Here is a 22,640-nt window from a genome sequence, read left to right as displayed (position 1 = left end):
ACTGCTGCAGTGTCATGATATAACAGCAGTGCCAGTTAGCTTAAGGCCGACGGTCAGACATTTACACATTACAAACAAAAAATGTGAAGTTGAATTTGTTAACATGTTAACATGCTTACATTTGCTAAGCTCAACCATTTTACTGTATCAGCCAGAATAAACCTAACAGACCCAGGGAACAGAACGGAGGGGAACTGTTACACAAGGATACAAGGGCAAGAGGGAGAAACAAGCACTGCAGACTCAGGCCAAACTGACAGAAGTCAATGAACAACAGACGGTAAGAAGAAGATGAAACAGTGGAGAAACAGACAGCTGTGATGATGAGAGGTTTGTACTTCAGCTGATTTTCAATACAAAGAAGTCCATGAATGCATTTCAGCTTTCATATATGCATTTTATTTGTGTGCCTGTATTATCCAACATTGTTGTGGTCAAACTGCAAGTAAAAAATGACAAGAAAATTCATAAAGGGCATGAAAGTCACATGGGCTGACTTTATCCCAGGAGACTACTCCCTAGATTTCTTCTATGATCAGTAAGAAAAAAAGGGCTGTTTTCAAAATGCAGAATGGGCTCCCAGACATGCTGTCTGCAATAATGTGGATCCAACCTAAACTAGAGACTGGGGAGGGGAGAAGGAACAAACTAGGTTATGGCTTACCATCCTACAGTAAAAGAAACAGCAGTGTCTGAAAACAGTCAGGGCAGCGGGGGAGGAGGAAGTTACAACTGGACTATTGCACAAGGAAGAGAAAAAATTTTAAAAGCAAAAATTCTCAGGAAAATATCATGTCTCTTCATGCAAAACAGGGGCACACTGGAAGAGCAACATATTCCAATTAAAATAAAATCTCAGATGTACCTTTTTAAGGCAAATTTAAATAAACCCTCAGTTATACAGCAGGCATTACAAAGCAAATGAATATTTCAAATTCAAAACCAACTATATGTTTCATAGCTTTGATATTACTGACAATTCAAGAGCAGATTAATGATTCTGTTAAGGGCGCTTTAGCGTAAGAGGAAAGTTGTAAGAAGTGCCATATTTAAAATGGAACTATATATTTTTCTCTTTAAAGATCCACAGGACCTATATCAAGTAAGATTGTATTAAAATATAGAAATGCTGATTTACAAAACTCCATTCATAACCAAACTTCACCTGTCTTTCTCAGTTAAGCTTTCAACTTATCTCTTACTTAAAGAAGGAAGGTGAGGGAAAATTCAAGTACATATTCCACTTATGTAGCCCAGATAACAGCAGTAAGAGCATGTGGTTTCTCCTATTACAAAATGACATATTATACATCCATCTTTACCAAAGCAGCTAATCACACAGCCATATACACTGGCATTCTCTTCTAGATCTTTGAAATTATACAAGTTCCTCCATCCTACAAATATATATATGCGCACACACACTACTTTCTCTCATCTCTATTTTGAGTTTGGAAGATGCATCAATATATCAACATTCAGAACAAGCGTAATTAAAATCTACTTATTGTATTCATCCTCTATTAATTTCTTGCTGCTTTTACTATGGCTCTCTTTCATGTCCTCTAAAACTTCATCTTTCAAGTATCAGTTGGTCCAGAATTCAGTGACCAAGGAGAGATTACCATGGGATTGAAGATACTGTTCTTCATAGTACCCGATAGCACCATTTTGTTAATTTTTGCACTTAGCCCTGGATCCCAGGATAAGTGACAGGAACTATCATTTAACTTTACCTTTCATCACAGAAGTTTAAACTCTTGTGGTTTGTTACTTGTCTTGATGACCACTCAGTTACCTGGAGTAAGTTCTAAAAGCAATAGAAAATCTGAAACTAGACAATTGCTTCCTTTCACTATCACCTCATTGGTTTCCAGTTCCCTCGTGTGGCAGTCAGCATCCCAGTGCTAAAAAATTCAAAGCCAACATTGTTCTTTCTGCCACTCAGAGATGCTCCGACTTAGTTCTTAATCCCTTTTCTGTCTCTTCCTTTGTATAAACAGACATTGTTCTTCCATTTGTTATCCTTCTTACAGACCTTATGCACAGAACAGTGCAATTTAATGTTCCTCACCCACCTTAGGATTCCTGAGTGAGAATCCTCCTCAAAAGGAAAGCTTATCTTAACAACATTAGCAGTAAAAGACACACAGATCTAATAACCATGGACTTTGTTTGGAGAGTGAGTACAGAAAAGGTCGCAGTTATTACCAATTTCTGCAAAGTAGGTTCAGCTTTTGGCACAAAGGTATCTGCCCTGATACTAGGCTTACATCCTTCCCCCAGAAGACATTGATCTTAAAAATCAGTAGATGGAAAGCTGCATTCAAATACACTCTCAACAATTCCAGCCCACAGGCCCAGTGAGCAATAGCAAAAATAATTACTCCCTGTTAAGTGACTTCTGTTACACTAATGGACAGTGACCCTAAGATTTACCAGTTCACAACTTCTTATCAGGGTAGTCAAAAATTGTTTTGGTCTGGTAGTTAAAAAAAAAAAAAAAAAAAAAAAAAAAATCAGTCCTTGTCCAGCTAATTCTCCAACAGAGCTTCCTTGAACATGCCAATTTAGCCCTAAAACCTGCTTCTTGCACAGCAGGAAGGCAGAATGCCTTCACAAACAACAATCAGTATTTGCCTCACTGCTTATACAGAAAAAAGCATGATCTTGGAAATACCCAACAGGAGAAACAAAGGAGAAACAAAGACATTCACCAGCACGGTACAGAAGGGGCTGCTTGATGGAAACCACACAGACGTGGTGCCTCAGAATTTTTTGTCCTCTTTCCTTTCCTATTATGCTTCTGTGATGTATCAAGTTAAAAAAAAAAAACACAAAATACTAATTTCTGTTATACATTTAATGAAACATTTATAAATGACTCATTGAAAGATTTCAGTGAGCCTTAATCAAAGAAGATCCTTGACTTTCCACAACACTTTTAACAGTAGTTTAAACCTTCTCCTTGTCTTTCATGTGCCTGGGGATTTTTTTTCCATTCTTCTTCATCAATGACTTTGTGCAGGTCAGTCATCTTTTACATAACACTTTTTCCTCCGTATTTTAATGCTTTTTGTTCTATAACATCGTGTCTCTTCAAAAACTAAACAAAGACAGATCAACCATCTCTCTTTGCAAGCTGATTTGAGTAATTTACTTCTCTCCCAAACAGGACAAAACATTTAAAAACTAAGGTAAGCCTTAAAATACTTGAGTCCTTTTAGGTTCATGAATGCAAAAGATATTTAAGCTGTGCAAAATAATTTCTTATGATACATTACCATATGAATATATGTACCACCATAACTAAATCAAACAATACCTGTAAATACTGCCACTTAACTGCTGGAATTACTTTTTCTCTTACTGCTTTTGTACAGCTCACATACCTGAATATCACAGCTATCAGAAATTAAAAACAAAGTTCATTTTCATAAACTAGCATAACGCTCCATGCTGCTATACTACAGGACAAGACCTACTTCCACAGGTGGTTATTCCTCTTGTTCAAGATTCTTGCCTTTCTACCTTCTCAAATGAAGCTTTCCATCTTGATACTTCAGCTGATTTTCAATACAAAGAAGTCCATGAATGCATTTCAGCTTTCATATATGCATTTTATTTGTGTGCCTGTATTATCCAACATTGTTGCTTTCTAACTAGGCCTCAGGAAATAAAACCCCTCAATTAAAGAAATGTGATCTTGCTGTATGTCTACACAGAGAAAGAATGTCTGTTGTTTTTTTTGTGGCCTTTTGTTTTTGTTTTGTTTTTTAAATCATAGAATCTTTGGCTATCGTTACATAATCTCAAATGTCATTTTCCTTACCTTAAAGATAAGAAAAAGGTAAGGAAAGGTTATGGGATACATTTTTGAGGCAGAAAGATTGAATCAGAATCAAAATTTAAGGTAAAATTCTGAGTCATACAAAAATAATTCAATTTGTCTATTCTGATGGTATGTTGCAACACTATTTTCCTGATCTGCCAATTAGATATACATAATTATTTTTCAATTTGTGGAAAACAGTCTGATTTCAAGCTTGAGCAAGCAGTCTGTCATTTATCATCTGAGCTATGAAACAGCATTAATTTATGTATTAAGTGCATTAATAGCATTAAGCTATAAAAATCTATTTAATATTCAGTTCCCCATTACCCAAGACAGTGAAATGCAGATACTGGCTCATCCCTTTATTTCATAATTAAGGCTACCCACAGTTCCTTCCTATTTAAGATATCATTCAAAATAAACAAACAAAAAAATCTTTGTTTAAAATGCTAACTGTAATGAAGTCATGTGTTTACGATGTAGAACTCCTGCTGTGCATTTCTCACTCCTTCCTTTTCTCCCAAGGTAGAGTCAGCTAGACCTATAACCTTTCCAATGAAATCATAGTGGTTCTTTAAGAGTAACATAAATCACCAATTTCAGCCCTCCAGTATTTGTACTACTAAAAGTTGTGGCTAATATTTGACCTGAATCTTGATGCTGTGGCTTCAACACATTACTTCTCATATTTCATCCTGCAGTTCTGAACAGTAAATTTCAAAGGGGCAGAGGTAGACACACTGACACGTTTCTTTTGACAGCAAATGCTCCTCAAGCACAGAACTATGAGAAACAATTTCCAAAAGCCAACAGCAATTTTACTGCTGAGTAACAAACGGCCACAAGCATATAGGAATCCACTTTTAAGACACTGATGTAAGAGCGATCATTGTATGTCATTTGCCAAGAAAGGCACAGCAGCATATGGACAGAAAAGGAAAAAAAAAAAAAAACAACAAAACCAAACATAAACAACAAACCCCAAGAGTTGTGATAACTTATTAGACAGAACCTGAGAAAAGAGGAAATATTAATCTCTCCAGCTAAATACTACTTTGGTTCCTAATACTGACAAAGATTAAAAAATTGTGTATATTGCAGTCAATATATTATTTAACTATAATGATAAGATACGCAGTTTAAAAAAAATTCCCAATATAATTTACTAATGGGTACGGAAAGGAATAAATGCAAACTACTTCAAATTACAAAAGGAAAACGAACAATAGTTTTACCTGCCATCAGTACTACATGCTCCATTTGAAAATCTTCTTTGGAACGAACTACTTAAATCATTTCTTGAGTTAAAGTTTTTGAAAACAAAGAATATGCATAGGTGTTTTCTCATTAAGTTACATATAAAATACTTCCTCACAAAAACAATTGTTTCCCTTTAAAACTAATTAAACCAAAACCTTTTCATAAGCCAGAGCAGCAATTTTGATTGAAATCTCTCATTCCAAATCTTACTAAATAATTGCTGCCTTCATGCTTTAACAAAATTGTTATCTAGCCAGCATATTATTGTAACATAGATGCCTATGTCTAAAATGTCAAATGCCACACCAAAAGTTCATACATCACTGTGTTTTCAAAAAGTCAGTTCAATTAAAAAGTTCATCAAAATTTAATTCTACACTTAAGGTTTTGCATTACCATCTACCTTACCCAAAATGATTTTATGATTCAGAACAAACAGGGTGATTTTTATTCATATAACTCGAAGTAAAAAAAGGAAACCAGAGAGATATTGATGTAAACTGATGTCTTCCATTTATCAACAGGCAAAGTTTGGCCCTGGTAGGAATCAAATGGTAGGAGCCTCCGAATGCTGCCTCACTAATGCATTTGGTTATGGTACAGGCTCAGGCCTAAAAGTAAAAAAAAAAAAAAAAAAAAAAAAAAAGAGTACACTCTTCCTGTGATTGGACTCATCAGCTTTCAAATATCCTTAAATCAAAGCTGCCAGCAAGGTGTTCTGGCCAATAAAAACTACCAAGTACATCCATTCACTTCAAAGGAGAACCTACTGCACAGCAACAATTTTGGAGACTACTACCCTGTCCCCATTCACACTTGATGTCCGAGACATTATAGGAGCCATCTTGTATTGCATTTCAAGTCATTTAAGTACCCACAAATCTTCTGTGAGAAAACAGGCCAGAAATAGCCTCAGTGGAAAAATCAGCATAAGATTTACACATTTTAAGACTTCAAAATAAGTCTCATGTGGGATTTGAGCTCACAAAAGCATTCTGGAAAGCCTATGCACAGAGGTGGGTACTTTTAACTGCAATTTTGAATGCAGCCAGTTAACTAGAATTATTATGGATTTCTCTAAGTGGTGACTTATGTCACATAATAGTAGATCAATGAAAACTGTATTCATTTCTAGGTATTTACACTAACAAGAATGATTGCAGTTAAGGGTCTCCTGGCACTTCCATTACATATCTACTTTTCAGGGACTTACACACCAGCTACAACAATATATGTTTGACTGAAACTTGATATGAAAGGTCTCATCTATGCTTAACTCCATAAACGTTCCTATACCTTTGAAAAGGCTTCTTTCAAAATTGAAAAAAGAAAGTAATTTTGCGCATCATTTTTCTATCTACTTAGGTTGTTAAGTATTTCATCCTGAGCAACCTAAGGTGGCATATGTTACAAGATATGAACATTACACCTCTAATTCTATTAGGGATTGAATTCCTAAAAGCATCTCACATTGCAAAACGTCAGTGAAAAAGAGCAACAGGACAGTATAACAGATTAAGCATTCACATAAATTTTAGGAAGATTTCAGTCTGATTAAAAGGCTTCCTTGGTCACTTCTGGACTTGTGCAACTAATGAAACGATGCAATTAGCTGCAAAACGCTGCTTTTCATTTGTAAATATGACATGCATATTTGTTTAATCCTATTTCCTTCTTCCCTGTATGTTATCTAAAGGAATAAATCATTTCATAATAAGGGATAATAAAAGAGTTACACTTCTAAATTATTTAATTTAGAAACTCAGTCTACTGGACCTTCAAACTAATTTTGTTTTACTTAAATTTTATGACTCCTTCAGTGCACATCTTGTCAAACACGGATTAACACTGTTACTCTGACACCCCTGAGGGAGGCAACAGAGCCTATTGGGTCTGCAGTCCTTGAAAGATAAAAAATATTCCACAATGCTCTACAACTCCTTTGGAGTTGCAGGGTCTATTAACTCAAAAATACACTTTATAGAAGAAACAAACATGGATTACAAAATGCACCGTAACAACTTCTGGACTATTGGCTAATAGCTGTTATGCAAATGACAACAAATACTTACCCTTACGGGCCACAAGTAATTTCACTATTTTTGCTGAATGGATGCAATGAAACATGTGTTGTGTGGTGGGGGTTTTTTTGGGTTTTTTTTTTTACAAAATACATTTTTAAAGGCCTATACAGGGTACAAACAAGTTTGACCACTAATTTTACTCAGTTGAGGAGAAAGGATCTCTGTTCCAAGTATTAAAAAAACAATTTAAACTTCCATTAAAAAAATATTAATCTACAACAGAAATTAGGACCAGATTTTCAAAAGGGGTCAGCATCTATAGCAGTGATTAGGTTTTCAAAAGGTTTCAGTATCTTATTCAGATACTTAATTATTAGATGTTTTAATAGATATTTCTCACTGAGAAAAAAATGCTTTCAGTTCCTTGAAAGCAATAGGAGCTTCTGGCTATTTCACAGCCGTATGCAATAGAAGAAGTTCAATGAAAAACACTTCTGAAAATCTAAACCACAAGAATCACAGTTTCTGGACATCCCAAATATATGAAAACCCACAAACTTTTCTGGAAGACCTTCTTCTCATCTCAGATGGATTTAGCATGACCTTTACCTAACTATGCTTTCTGCCCCATTTTTCTACACAGGTTGTATCTAAAAAAAAACCACTTAGGACATTTCACACATTAGGGCCCTTTGCCCTGTGTCAATCCAAAAGAACTTTTCAAGAAATCTGTGTGTGATGACTCTTCTCTGGAAAAGGTTACACTCACAAATTTCTGCCATTTTGACTATTTCATTTCCCAATTCCTGAAGATCCATGCTGCACTTCTATTCAGGATGGAGCTGTTCCAGGTGAGGAGGCATGTTTTTCCTGCTTAAGCCAATTCAGACAGGTTTACAACATTTAAATCTCATGAAAAAGTAGATAAAGTTATTATGCTTAAGTTATGCCTAACATAATAGCAAGGCATGGCTATTGCAATTCCAAAACATATCCAGCAATAGAGGAGAAGGTAAAGGATGTGTTGGCAGCCATTCATAGGTTAATTCATGACATGAAAGACCTCTGTTCCTGGTCCTCTGCAACCTGAATACTTCCACTGACAACCACCATAGGTTAATAGGCTATCTAGAGTAGAGGTTCACCGTACCCAGGCTACTGTGCAGCAAAGAATTCAAAACTCATGACCACAGGAAGGGGACTTTCAAGAGCAGTGATCAGGACACTGTACTGTGAAGGAAAATTCTGGTTTTTAATCATTGTCACATAGTTGCTTAGTTAATAGAAATGCCTGTTCATTAAAGAAGAAAAGAAAGGAAGAAGAAATAGTCCAGAGAACAGGCACTGGAAGAAGGACTTTCTACTTCAAGCAGTTGGATTTTTTTTAATATGCATTCATTGGGGCAATTTAATGTACTACCCTTGTACAAAGTCAAACCTCCTGTAATTTTTTCTTCTACTTGTTCCAAATTTACAGACCTGAATTTGTTTGTCAGCACAATACAATGAATCAGTGGGTTTTCTATAGGAAAATCGGTGGAAGTACTCTGAACTGCCATATCTACTACAACAGCACACAGTTGAAATGCAAAACACATCTCTCAGAAGGGTTGCTTTTTTTCCCCCATGTAGATAAATTCTTATTACTTTAAAACTAACAAATTAATCCCTCTGTCAGTAGTTACAGAATAAAAATTAATAGGATTTAACCTTGATGGAGATATGCAAAAAGCAGTTCAAGATAGACAGAAATAGCACAGTCTCCTTGTTTTTTTAAGTCTGCGGACATGGGAAGAGCTCAGACTCGAAATGCTTTATCTGGCCTGTGATAGCCTATGTTAAATATGATCTACAGATTCTATATTCAGTTGCATACATGTCAGCCTCCTGAATGTTAAATGTCTTTTCATATTTAGAACAGAAATTTTAGTTTTGATTGGAAAGTATTTACATACTTATTTGCAAAACTCATACAAAAAAGACACATGCAGTAGATGTGTTTCCAAGTCTGAGAGAATCTTTGCATTGATTAGCTAATTTAAAAATACTTAGCCAGACAATTTGCATGCAAAGGTCTTCGAAGGCAAAACCTATAAAGTGAGAGGACTGCTACTTCTCAACCTGGACTTCAGACAGGTAAGACTATAACTGTAAATATGCCCACTATATCACTATTCCTACAATGCTTGTGTTATACTAGCCATTATATGTCCATTGTAGATAGCATTGCTGTCAAGAAATGGGAGCAGGGTGGGAATCCCTGTAGAAGCATAGTAAGAGTAATTACAGTAAAGCACAAAGGTTCCTTCTGTCCTGTTTATCTTTTTGTCAACCCACAGTATGCCTATAATTTCAATGTAATTATGCACATTAGTTTATTTTTGAACTACAGATTGCATCCATACATAATAGCCGATTTTTCAGTATTTGTAACTCAAGACACTTGACTGTTTCTAAAGTTCTTAATGCTAAAGACAAATAAGATGCTATCTTCCATTACTTAAAAGAGGAGTTTCAAAAATTACTTCATGAATGAGCACCATCCTTTGAAATGAAGGGACTAAATCTTGTTTACGTAATTCATACAAGCACTTGCAGAGACCTACAGCATTAACCACTAAAAGTCTACCAGGAATCTGGATTAATTATAGAAAAATAAAAGAATTAGTACTATACAAGACTGTGCTTCAACACAGTTGAATAGTAAAGGCTCTACTATAAACCTTGCAGTAGACTGGATGGGGTATGAGGATAAAAAGGGACGGAGGAATAATAAGGATTTAGTCACGGTGCACTGACAGACTTTAGAGTCACTAAGAAGCACAAATATGACCACTGGAAGAGCTTAAACTTGTAACAGGTTTGTAGAACACGACATAAAAATCTTTCATTCTACTACATGTCTGGTCTATAAAGATTTTATGTGATTTTCAATAGATAAGTTATGAAATAAAACAGCCTACAGTAGGAGCTAACAAAGTACACTCCATGTTCATTCCCACGCTTTAGCACCAAGAGACTGCCCATAAAACCTATTAAAGATAAGTATATATTTTCTTCTATGGCAGGAGCCAAATTACTTAAATGTTTATAGGTCAAGACTTTCTAAAAACAAGGAGGTAATAATTATTAATTTGGTTGTACAGATCAGCTCCAAGGAAATCTCTTTAAACTACCGACAACCATCCCCTGGTTTGCTGAAGTGAGCAATAGCTTTGAAAAAAATCACCACCACCAATGAGATTTTCTACTGATTAAAATTTTACAACACTGTAGCACACTTAAAATTCAATCCAATTAACAAACCACTTACATTAACCTTAAAAAGAAACAACAAGAATTATGTCATGCTTCTAGATATATATAATATAGATATACGTAATACATAAAAATATACATAATATATTATTGCTTCTGAACTAGCTTATAAATGTAGCTACAAACTCACTAAATTCCTGCATGTATGTTCTAGAGAAATCATTTCATACTGTGGCTACATATATTCTAGCAAATCTAAATGAAAATGTCAATCCACATGCAGCATACCAATAGGAATACTCGCTTTGGTCCCAAAGAATAAACATTTTCTTTGAACAGGGGAGCTCTTATTTATTTTTACATACCTTAAAGCTAAGAAAGGAAAACACATGAATTAGAGACATGTAGTAACAAGAAATGGAAATCTACTAGTACAAATACTAATGTAAATTACTTCAGTTTGAAAATAAAGATCTTGGGATGTTATTCCCAGAAGGAACAGGTGAAACAGCGCTTTCAGTAAAAAAAGTTCTCACTTCTAAGATATACATCACCTACTCTGCATTCACAGAAGTATCTGTAGACATTTCAGTATAAGTCAGTAGCGTAAAGAATAATTTGGCAAGACCCAAATTCAAACTGTCTGTTGAGAAATTTTCATTCAACAGCAAGCCCATGGCTCAGAAATTAGGTACATAAGTCCAAAAGATCCTTTCTGTATCTCTCATTATCTCAGATGGCTTTGCATCAGCTAGCATTCAACAGTATTCCTTTTGGTTTCTACCCCAAATTCTGGGTGACTTTGCAAGGAAAAAGTGAAGACACATATGCGTCTATGACACAGGGGAAATAATAAAACCAATGGTCTCTAGCAGCAGGAATTATTTAGGATTAGGGAAGCAAAACCTTACCAATAATTCTGATATTTCCTTTCAATGCATTTTCAGTCCTGTCCTTTCCTCATTCTCTCTACAGATCACATACAGCAACATGTACAACTAGAATGGATGAACAAAAGAAAATATTGCTGACAGGAATAATTTTCCTCACCTCTTTCTGTACCAGTATATATGAGACACTTTTTCCTGTTTTATGATTTTCTTTCTCTTCATTTTTCTTTACCAAGACTTTTCTGGTCTGGAACAGCTCCAGCCTATTTCCTTACTACTTAACCCTCATTTCTTTTTGTATTACCAGCCACCTCTTCCCTTTTCACACGTAAGGATAATTGCTGCTACTTGAGAGGTAGCCACACAGCACCCGTTGTTTTCACAGTCTAAACCTATGTCTCTTGAGCTTTGTTAATGTCCACTACTGAAAATATCTCAAGAAAATTCCTGAGGGAATTGGCTGATGTAGTTGCCAAGCTACTCTCCATGATGTTTGAAAAGCCCTGGCAGTCAGGTGAAGTCCCTGGTGACTCAAAAAAGGGAAACACTGCACCCATTTTTAAAAAGGGTAACAAGGAGGACCCTGGGAACTACCAAGCCATCAGCCTCACCTCTGTGCCTGGGAAGGTCATAGAACAGATCCTCCTAGAAGCTATGCTAAGGCACATGGAGGACAGGGAGGTGATTCGAGACGGTCAGCATGGCTTCACCAAGGGCAAGTCCCGCCTGACCAACATAGTGGCCGCCTTTGATGGACTAACCACATCAGCGGACAAGGGAAGAGCAATCGATGTCATCTATCTGGACTTCTGTAAGACCTTTGACATGGTCCCCCCCACAACACCCATCTCTAAATTGGAGAGATATGGATTTGATGGGTGGACAGTTTGGTGGATGAGGAATTGGTTGGATGGTCACATCCAGAGGGTGGTGATCAATGGCTCAACGTCCAGATGAAGATCAGCGAGGAGTGGTGTCCCTCAGGGGTCCATACTGGGACCAGTACTGTACCAGTACAGCACTGAGACAGTTACCATTATCTTCATCAGTGACATAGACAGTGGGATCAAGCACACCCTCAGCAAGTTTGCAGATGACACCACGCTGAATGGTGCGGCTGACATACCTGAGGGATGGGATGCCACCCAGACAGACCTGGACAAGCTTGAGGAATGGGTCCATGTGAACCTCATGAGGTTCAACAAGGCCAAGTGCAGGGTCCTGCACCTGGGTCAGAGCAACCCAACTGATACTGGTATCAGTACAGGCTGGGGGATGAGGAGGGATTGAGAGCAGCTGTGCGAAGAAGGATTTGGGGGTACTGGTGGATGAAAAGCTGGACATGAGCCTGCAAAGTGCCCTCACAGCCCAGAAGTCCAACCGCATCCTGGGCTGCATCAAAGCAGCGTGGCCAGCAGGTCGAGGGAGGTCATTCTGCCCCTCTATTCTACTCTGGTGAGACCCCACCTGGAGTAACTGCATCCAGCTTTGGAGCTCTCAGCCCAGGAAGGACATGGACCTGTTGGAAAGGGTCCAGAGGAGGGCCACAAAAATGATCAGAGGGCTGGAACAGCTCTGCTGTGAGGACAGGCTGAGAGAGTTGGGGTTGTTCAGCTTGGAGAAGAGAAGGCTCTGGAGAGACCTTATTGCAGCCTTCCAGTACTTAAAGGGGGCCTATAAGAAAGAAGGGGACAGACTTTTTAGCAGGGCCTGTAGCAACAGGACAAGGGGTAATGGTTGTAAACTAGAAGAGGGCAGATTTAGACTAGACAGAAGGAAGAAATTTTTCACAATGAGGGTGGTGGAACACTGGCCCAGGTTGCCCAGGGAGGTGGTAGATGCCCCATCCCCGGAAACATTCAAGGCAAGGTTGGAAGGGGCCCGGAGCAACCTGATCTAGTTGAAGCTGTCCCTGTTCCCTGCAAGGGGTTGCACTAGATGACCGTTAAAGGTCCCCTCCAACCCAAAGATGCTGTGATTTTATGATTCTATGATTAGATGACAAATGCTAGATATATGGGCATAGCCTGAGTTTTTTGGGTGTAGTAGTCTAACATTCTTAGGGAAATATGGTACTTTTCTGCCCCTGATTTTATGTTGATATGTAAATCAAAAATTCCTGTCGCTCCAGCACTGAATATTACCAGCCTTCAGCCTCAGGTTCTTGTTGATATCTGGTTCACACTCAGACACGGTGAATGAAACATTTCTGTGGTGTAATGGTCATTAAGAGAAGAGACTCAGAAACAGCTCAGAAATCAGGAGTGTGAAGACGTAGTCCCAAGTTAGCACTTGCAGGTGAGTTTCGCACTGCAGGATTAAAGTGTTTTACCTTGAGACCTCCTGTTCTCATCACATTCAAGGCGAGGTTGGACTGGACTCCGAGGAACCTGATCTAGTTGAAGATATCCCTATTCACTGCAGGAGGGTTGGACTAGATGACCGTTAAAGGTCCCTTCCAACCCAAACTATTCTAGGATTCTAAAACATGAGAGATTTTAAGAAAACTAGCAGTGGGTCTCTTATCAAAAGCAACTGAAAGTCAGAGGTTTATCAGCAAATTATAGCTGTGCCTATACTGTTTCAGACTGAGAATATTCTGATCTATGATACTTAGATATGCCAAAGTTGCATAAAATGCTATTATATTTCACTTCTATATTTGAAACTACTTTTTTTTTCCCGAGCACTTCGAAGTTACTGGGTTCTGTTGCATAAAACTTGGCATACCGTAACAAGCAAACCTTTGCCTGATAGATAACAACAGCTCCTTTGTTTCTCCAACTCCCTCTTGATTGAAGGATCATGCACTCAACCCTAACCACTCCCACTAAGACAAACCCATCTATTGTATCTATGTAACTCCGTGTACACATACTGCATCCATATGTCAAAATCTGTACAATGATAAGCAAGCAAATACTTTTCATTAAATAAACTGTTCAGATTCCTCTCTGCAGAACCCAAATGACCCATAGCATGAATAGTTACAATTAATTAGATATACAACCTATTACCTCAAAAAAGTGTATATTTCCTGGGTAAAAGATGTATCCATGGAACAATCTTCTCCCTTTTCAAGATATCCTGTACTAGAATCCCAGAATAGCCACAGACCAAGGAAGAAAAAAAAAAAAAGAAAAAGAAAAAAGAAAAAAGAAAAATGTTGACCTACTTGATAGGGAATAAGGCAAGACTTTGAAAAACACCACATGACCGACATGATCCATAGAAATACTCAAGCCTTATCTAGATAGATCAAATGCAAAACATGTTATGCAGAATCTTCAGTGGTGTCTAGGGAAAAAAAATTTATTTCTGTACTTCTTAATGAACATGTGACAATTTTTTAAAACAATTTGAGGGAACTGTTTGTGTATGAAAGGGGAGAAAATTAGAATGGAAAACAGTCTTAGTTGCTGCGTTGTCAAGGGGTCTACTCCAAAAATTATCTCAGGAGATGAAAATGTGGAAACGCGACATCCCAACTAGCACGGGTTGTTTAAAAAAAAAACAAAACAAACAAAACAAAAACCAAACCAACAACACAAGGAAGAAAAAAAAGAAAGAAAAAAGATACTATTAAGCTCTCTGGAGATACTATTTCTACACTATGTGGTTAGTATCAAGGAAAACGAAACTAAGAAGAAAATTCAAGTACAGTAAGAAACACCTGGAAACTGTCTTGAGAACACTGTATTAGACTCACTGCAATACAGCTAATCTTACTTAAGATCAAATTTATTAGCCCAGCAAAACCATTTTAGTAGCTTTCACACCTCTCCGTGTTCATTTTCCATTATTACCTGAGTAAGAGAAACCTTAAGAAAACCACAGTTTAACTAGCATAAAGCATGCAGTCAACAATACTGCAGGGCCTGGTCCAGAGAGGTGAGTGTAATTAGCCATAATCATTATTGTACTGCATAAAAATAATTACCTGATATATATTATTTCTTTGCAAAATACAAAAAGAGTCCAAACAGTCATGTCACTTGTCAATAACCATGTATGTCTGAAGGTCTCACTTCTCTCATGTGCATTCAGTGCATTCCCCAGAGCCGGGAAGAATTATCTTCCCAAGCACCAGTACTTAGAAACCATTTTTGAAAACTAAGATAAATGCCAGTTCAACTCTCTGTCTACTGAAGCCTACAGTTTCAACTCTGCTGCATACAAGAAATATTTGGAAGGCAGCTGTAAAGCCTGTTACACTATGAGTTTGCTAGGATGTGAAGTATTTATCACCTCTTTAAGAAATCAAAATGAACAATAATGTTCTTGAACATCTGAAACACTCGTTTACTTCTAACACAGCAACTCTAAATTCTCCTGTTCAACAAAGTAAAAGTCTTCTGATTTACTTCATGACACTGGAGACAAGCCTTCTGCCTACAGAGTGGCATAAATGTGTATGGTAGATGGAATGTGTCAAGACTAGAAGAGAAATGTAAGGACAATAATTTTAAAGTAAATTAACATTGGAATGAACAGAAATCATCTCAAGTTAAATAACTATGATTGTTTAGCCTTCCTCCCAAGGCAAAAGGTTGACTCCATTAATGTTCATACATGACCCCAGGCAATGTTTTGCCTTTACCTCATGTCAGTGGTGTTTGCCATGACTACAGGCAAAGCAACAGCAAGCCCATGGCTCAGAAATTAGGTATATAAGTCCAAAAGATTCTTTCTGTATCTCTCATTATCTCAGATGGCTTTGCATCAGCTAGCATTCAACAGTATTCCTTTTGGTTTCTACCCCAAATCCTGGGTGACTTTGCAAGGAAAAAGTTAAGAACTTTGTATGCCAAGTATTTTGTTGTCTGTTTGCATGCCTTTTTTCTCATTTATTTCAGGCCTATCAGGATACATTAGCACTTGCTATGCTACACAGATAATTGTAAAATGAACTATTACCTGTTACATTTTGCAGTTAAGAAGATTAAGAAAATAATCTTGGTTTGGAATATCTTCTGAAACTGTTACTGAAAAAAAATATGTAAAATGAATGCCTGGTTTTAAGAAATAGGTAGCTGCTTAGAGTAAAATAAGACCAGAGTTTAAATTATTTTGGCAAATGTATGGGACAAAATTGCCTAAACGTTTCCCCTCCCTCCCCCTGGAGTTCTGCAGATAGTCTGGAAAGACTTTTCTCACAAAGGTCAAACATTTCATTATAGAAACACAATAAAGTGACTGCAGAATACTAAAAATAATACTCAGTTTTATAGTTTGTTTATAAGTGTCAGATTACAGTATTCCAACATACTATCACCTTTAATTGGAGACCAAATTTCTAGAAATCTTTTCAGAAAAGAAAACATTTGGTGCTGCCTTCCAGTTTTGAAGAGATGGAAGGATATAACACTGACCTAGTAGACTGCAGTTCCATCAAGAAACCCCTCATCATTCTCACACTGCTCATGGCTGTCTAAGAAATAACTCTGTACACCTATATCCCTCCTACCCATAGTTCTTTTACTGAAAAGCAAGTGGTTTAAAATACAATACAACTTTATTTCTTTGTACTTAAAGCTCCTGAAGGTAGAATACTGAATTACAAGTTTAGTGAAACAAAGTCTGGAAGCCCATTTTAGCCACTTAGAAATATTTCACAAGTAATGTTGCTCAAAGTGAAATTACTCGGTTTTCCTGGTGTCTTGAAAAACAGCAGTATCATGCTCTCTGTCACCAAGACCTCCCAGTCCCACAGTACAACCACTAGTAATGTCATCCTCAAATTAGGCCAAGGGCTGTATTTTACATTGTGCAAAAACTCCTGTACATCATACAATGCATCCAGTTTGAGAACAAATGTTTGACAATTCATTCAATGCAATATACCTGAAAACCCAAACATGCCACTGAGGAATTAAACAAAATATTTTAGTAGTAGAAGGATGTTAACACAACTAGTAACTTTCAAAATATTATTTTCAAATGCATTGTTACAGCTACAGCAGTATCCCTAAAATCACATTTGTATTTAGAAAGGTGTTTCCTCACAACTTCTTCAAGAAAAATGGAAATTTTGTTTCAAACAATAAACTTCCATCACTAGTAACAAATATTTCACAAAAACACATTTATTTTGTACCAGTTGCTGCTACCATGCTTTGGTGTCTTTATTTTGTCCTTCTTGTATAAACTCCTAAAAGTATGAGGCAAAATTGTGTCCTTAACCAAGTAAGATGTATGTTAAGGTAAAAATTTCAAAACTTGACCCCAAACATCTCCAAATAAGAAAAGTAAATGTTAGCATAGTTTAGCCTAAACTAAGAACAGCTTCTTCTACAGTATGAACCCGAGACTTCTCAAATTTTCTCCACACTTCATTAGTCTCCCAGATAATGAAAGTGAAACATAGAAAGTGTCGCGTTATTATGCTATGAACAGAAGTTCAGTATTTGAGCACAGTTGGTTCAAACTATTTAGATACGAGAAACAAACATCTTGAAAAATTAAACTTGTAAAATCATCGACTTAGTCATGACTATCTAAAATAGTGTCAGGCTACAAAAAAAAAAGGTAAGCTTTGGATATACACAGAAGTAAAAATCGCTTTTTTTTTTTACTCGAGAGTGCACTTCTAAGACAAAACGGCAAATTATTTTTTTAATATCGAAAAAAAAGTTAATCCCAGAAAGGCATAAGAACAGATTAGCCATTAAAGCCTCGACTCCGCTTCCCCACGAACCCAGAGAGATGGAGCGGGGGGGAGCAGGTTGCGCGGGAGCGGCCCGCTCCGCGCGGCGCCCCGCGGAGCGGCAGCGCGGCCAGCTGGCGGCGGGGTGCCGTGCGAGCGCGCGGCCGGCAGGGGGCGCCCTTGCTCGCGGTAAGGCGGCACCGCCGGGCAAGCGGGCGGGCAGCGCCGCGGGAGCGCTGCCGCAGGAGCCGGCCTTGCGCCCCGGGGCCCCCTCCTCGCAGCCCCGCCGCTGGAGGGTAACCGCGACCGTCCCTCGCCAGCCGACCCTCTGGGAGCCGGCGTGCTCCGCCCCGGCGGCGCTCTGGAGCAGGAGGCCGCGCCGGGTCCCCGCACGCCCGCGGGCACCGCTCCGCCTTGGCAGGGGCGGGGGCAGCGACAGCCCCCCCCTAGAGCGCAGCCAGCCCAGAGCCGAGTACTCACCATGTTGACTTCCGAGACCATGTCTATACTGGCAATATCTATGTTCATGCCGACAGCCACCGGCGGACCTGCAAACCGACAAGACGGTCCGCAATGTGATCTCCAAGAACTCAACTCACCCCTACCGGAGTTAGCAGGACTAAAACAGCATAGAAATGAAACGACGTTTAAACAAAACCAGAAAGTCGGGAGGAGGCAAAAAGTGTTCCCCACGCCTCCCCTCCTCCGCCCTCCCAAAAGCAGGCTCCCCCCGATCCGCGCCGGATTCACCCTGTGCGCCCCCGCCAGTGGTGTTTTATGTAACACACACACACGCGTTAGCTGCGCGGCGCTCCGCACTCTGCCGACGGATGCGCACCCCGAGAGACGTGGACGGGCGGCGGCTGGGGGCCAGCCGGGGGGGGGGGCGGGGGCTCCCCCCACCTCAGGCTGGGAAGCGCGGCTCCTGCGCCGGCCTCCGCGGCCGCCAGCCGGCTCACCACCCCTCACTCAGCCCCGCGCTTTGGTGGAAGGGGCAGCCCAGGGGACGGCGACCAGTGAGCTCCGGGGGGGGGGGGGGGGGGGGGGGGGCGACGGACAAGGGGACACTCGCAGCCAGAGCGTCCGAAATAAACAAACTACTTCGGAGTAGGAGTACGCATGGGGTTAAATGACATTTTTGTATCAGTTAACAGCACATCTTGTACTCCAAAATAGTAACTGCGATCACAGGCACATTAGGCTGAGAGGAACAAACGTTGGATAAACTTAAGAGATTTGCATCTCGATAAAACCAGTTAAACAAGGGTTTAATTACAGGTTAAAAAAGTATCAGCACATACACAAAATGATGGACCGATTACAGGTATGTAAGCGATTTAAGTGATCGCATTAAGAGCGTCCTGTGTTAAGAAAATTGAGTAACAATGGGCTTAACTTCGGATCAGCTCGACAAAATGGCAACATACACACCCCTCAAAGCAACAGCACCCACAACACCTTTAAAAACCACACACACCAAAGGTACACAGCCCGGGTATGTAACCCCTCCTCAAAAGCAGTCAAATTACCTCCAAAATCTGGCCTCAGGCGAATGTCATAGCCCTTCAGCAGTCTATCCACGGTCTCTTTTACCAGTGACATATTACTAGGGTCATTTACACTAAAAAAAAAAGAGTAATACCATATTATTTCTTATTCCTCGGACCCAAGCTTTACATCCCTCTCAGCAGCAGCATGCAGTTGCAATTCAAAGTAAAGCAGGAGAGATACTTTCATCTCTTACCTCTGTGCACACACCACGGCTATTATTAAAGGGAATGACCAAATCCCAAAGTAACTCTTTTTCCGGACTCTCAGCATCCCTTTCGCTTTTGATATGATTTAGGGTTTCAGTGAAGAGAAGAAGAGATCCAACTTATTCTGGCCAGTGCAGTAATTCTAATGTGAAGCGCATGCGCACGGCGTACCACAACATCAAAAGGAGCAGTGGTTGCTGCTGGAGATGGAGCAAATTTCCTTGCAAAAAAAAAAAAAAAAAATTAAAGGGAAAGAAGGAAATGCATTATTTAAAAAAAAGAAAAATCATCCACAGGAAGATCGAGTATATTTTTGTTGTCCTTTTTGTTAGTATAGAATATAAATCACAGCAAAGAGAGAAGTTTTAGAGGAGTTGCAGGGTACAGAGGCGTTGCAACCTAGTTTAAAGGGGAGGGGGGGCGGGGGCAGGACGGACTCGGATTAGACAGAGAGGGAATAGATTAAAAAGGGGAATGCACAGCGTATGTACGGTGTCAGGGGTAGGTGGGGGGGAAAGGGAGCAGCTTAACTTTTTGGTCCCTGGAAAGAACCGCCTGAAGCGAGGCGAGGTGCGGGCAAAGGAGCCGGAGCTTGCAACGGGGGCGGGCGGTGGGGGAGGAGGGAAGATGGGTGCCTACAGTATTTCTCACGGAAAGAAAAAAAAAGAAAAAAAATGATGACGAATAGTTTCTTGTAAGAGGGGATTAGGCTGTCTCCTTCCTTACTGTGCTGCCAGGAGCTGTTCCAGGGGCAGAAGCACTGGGGACGGAGGGAGTCGCCGGCTACCATGGGTCATTTGCTGGTGCTCGAGGGGCGGGCGCGGAGCCACCTCTGGCCGGGCACCCCCGCGGCTGGGCCCACCGGCGCATTTTCCATAAATCGACCGAGGTTTAACCCAGGGATGCAAGTTCCTCAGGTAGAGCTAAGCGCGGCCACGGGGCTGGGTGGGGGGGGCGAGAAAAGCAACACCCTAAAAGGCAGTCAAGCTTTTACTGACCATCCAGAGCCGCTGCAGGTTCATAAACCCACTTACCTTCGTGGGTAAAACACCCAAGCTCTTCAAATGCAGAATGTGATCCAATTAAAGCCTCGGAAGAAACCGGAGACGAGCGGAAAGCTGACTTGATGATGCTTTGAGTGACATTTAAATCCTGAGCAGAAAAAAAAAAAAGAGATAGAAAGGAGAGAGAAGGAAAAAAAACAAAACCCCGAGGAACAACAAACACCGGAGTTAAAGTATTCCTCGCAAATCCGCCTTGTACGCGTAGCTCCTTTTACCCCTCCACCTCACGCACATACCCGCTCGGCCCCGTGCTGCTTCGCCAAGCGATCTGGGAGTACACACGTCCTCGGCCGGCCCGGCCTGCGCGGGGAAGGGGTTGGGAACACTTGGGGCGTCAATTAACAAAATAAATATTTAACTCGCTGCAGGAGGGTGGAGAAGGGGGGGGTTGGAGGGAGAGGGGAAGGAAAAAAAAACCCACGGGTTGGGGGAGGGACAAGGGTGACGGTGTTGCAGAGAGAGAGCCAGGCGGGCTGGCGAGCCCGCTCTCTTCCCAGCGCAGCTCGGTCCCTCACGCACACGGCTGAAGCGCTCCCGAACTCCCTGCCCTGCCCCGCCCCGTCGCCCCCAGGCTGAGCCGCCGCCGGCACTTCACGGAACGCGGAGGTAGCTGCCTCTCGCGGTCGGGGGTGCCCCGGCTGAGCTCGGCCCCGAGCTCGCGCGCAGACCCACCCACCGTGGCCCTGGAGCAGGAGCATCCCGGCGGGGTGCAGCGCCGGGGAGTGGCGGCTCCCCGGGAAGGGCGAGGGAGGAAGGACTGAGGAAGGTGTGGACAGGTAGGCGGTGGGATGAAGCCTCACCTGGGGGAGCGGCGGGTCAGCAGAGCTGCTAAAAAATAAGCAGCAAAACCGTTAACCAGCCGGCAGCCCCGAAAAGCAGGCAGCCATTTAATAGGGACTGGCAGCTACCTTGGCTGGAGCGCCGAAGAGCGGGGAAGCCCCGCGCGGGGCCGCAGCACCCACCTGCCACTGGAGCGGGGCCAGGGGCGCCCCCGCGCCGCGTCCTGCCGGCGGGGAGCCGCTCTCCCGGCCTGGCACCGGAGCGCGCCGGCGGGGCTTGCGGCGGGGCGAGCACACCGCGCCGCCTCTCCCCCACTGTCACTGCCTTGGAACACCACCTCGTGCCTTTGAGATCAAGTATCTGCTTGCTTTTTGCTTCCAGGGGAACAACAACAAAAAAAAGGACAAAGGACATCCTTTTGGGTGGCTGGGGGGAATTCACCAAGATGTATTTTCACCACCTTCTCCCATTTATAACCCCTGGAATTACACAGAGGGAGAAAATACACTTTCCCAGATGAAACAGGCAAGGTTTTGCATGTGTGATAAATATAAAATGTCTCGTTTCTGTGTTCAAAAGAAAAAAACCCAAACTGAAACAGCTCAGTTAAAGAATGTTTAAGTGTTTGTTAAAATTACACACACACACATGCACACACCCATTTTCCAGCTTTCTGTTCCATGGCTGATGTTACAGAGCCACTCTCCCTGTTCACCAGTGGAGGTTTCTGTTCTCACACAGCTAGTCTGCTTCACTGCCAAACCTCTTGAAATATAGCCCGGAAAGGAAGATGGGAGATACTCTGTGCAGTGATTCATTTTACCTTAGATGTATAATAGGCACTTTTTTTTTCCTTCTGCAATCATATGATGAGAACAGGAGGTCTCAAGGTAAAACACTTTAATCCTGCAGTGCGAAACTCACCTGCAAGTGCTAACTTGGGACTACGTCTTCACACTCCTGATTTCTGAGCTGTTTCTGAGTCTCTTCTCTTAATGACCATTACACCACAGAAATGTTTCATTCACCGTGTCTGAGTGTGAACCAGATATCAACAAGAACCTGAGGCTGAAGGCTGGTAATATTCAGTGCTGGAGCGACAGGAATTTTTGATTTACATATCAAC

At 40.7% G+C, this 22,640-nt stretch overlaps 1 protein-coding gene across 2 annotated transcripts in view; it reads right to left on the bottom strand.

The window, feature by feature from the left end:
- The window catches only part of GABRB2 (gamma-aminobutyric acid type A receptor subunit beta2), a gene marked incomplete at its 3' end in the record, with an annotated part of 167,484 nt that extends 146,028 nt beyond the window's left edge, over positions 1–21,456 (bottom strand). The window contains exons 1-3 of one of the 2 annotated variants that reach the window (XM_082006405.1): positions 19,658–21,456; positions 19,443–19,534; positions 18,394–18,461 (exon numbers count right to left, since the gene is read on the bottom strand). In XM_082006405.1, coding sequence (XP_081862531.1) covers positions 18,394–18,461; positions 19,443–19,534; positions 19,658–19,734 — 237 coding nt within the window. In that variant the 5' untranslated portion in view covers positions 19,735–21,456. The remainder of the gene's footprint in view (positions 1–18,393; positions 18,462–19,442; positions 19,535–19,657) is intronic. The other variant, XM_082006406.1, reaches the window with a different exon arrangement.
- Between the last annotated feature and the right edge of the window lie 1,184 nt (positions 21,457–22,640).

This window comes from Phaethon aethereus (assembly GCF_964289735.1).
Source record: "Phaethon aethereus genome assembly, chromosome: 14".
Taxonomy (NCBI): domain Eukaryota; kingdom Metazoa; phylum Chordata; class Aves; order Phaethontiformes; family Phaethontidae; genus Phaethon; species Phaethon aethereus.
The sequence above is the reverse complement of the archived record's forward strand: the minus strand, read 5'-3'. Positions and strand labels throughout refer to the sequence as shown.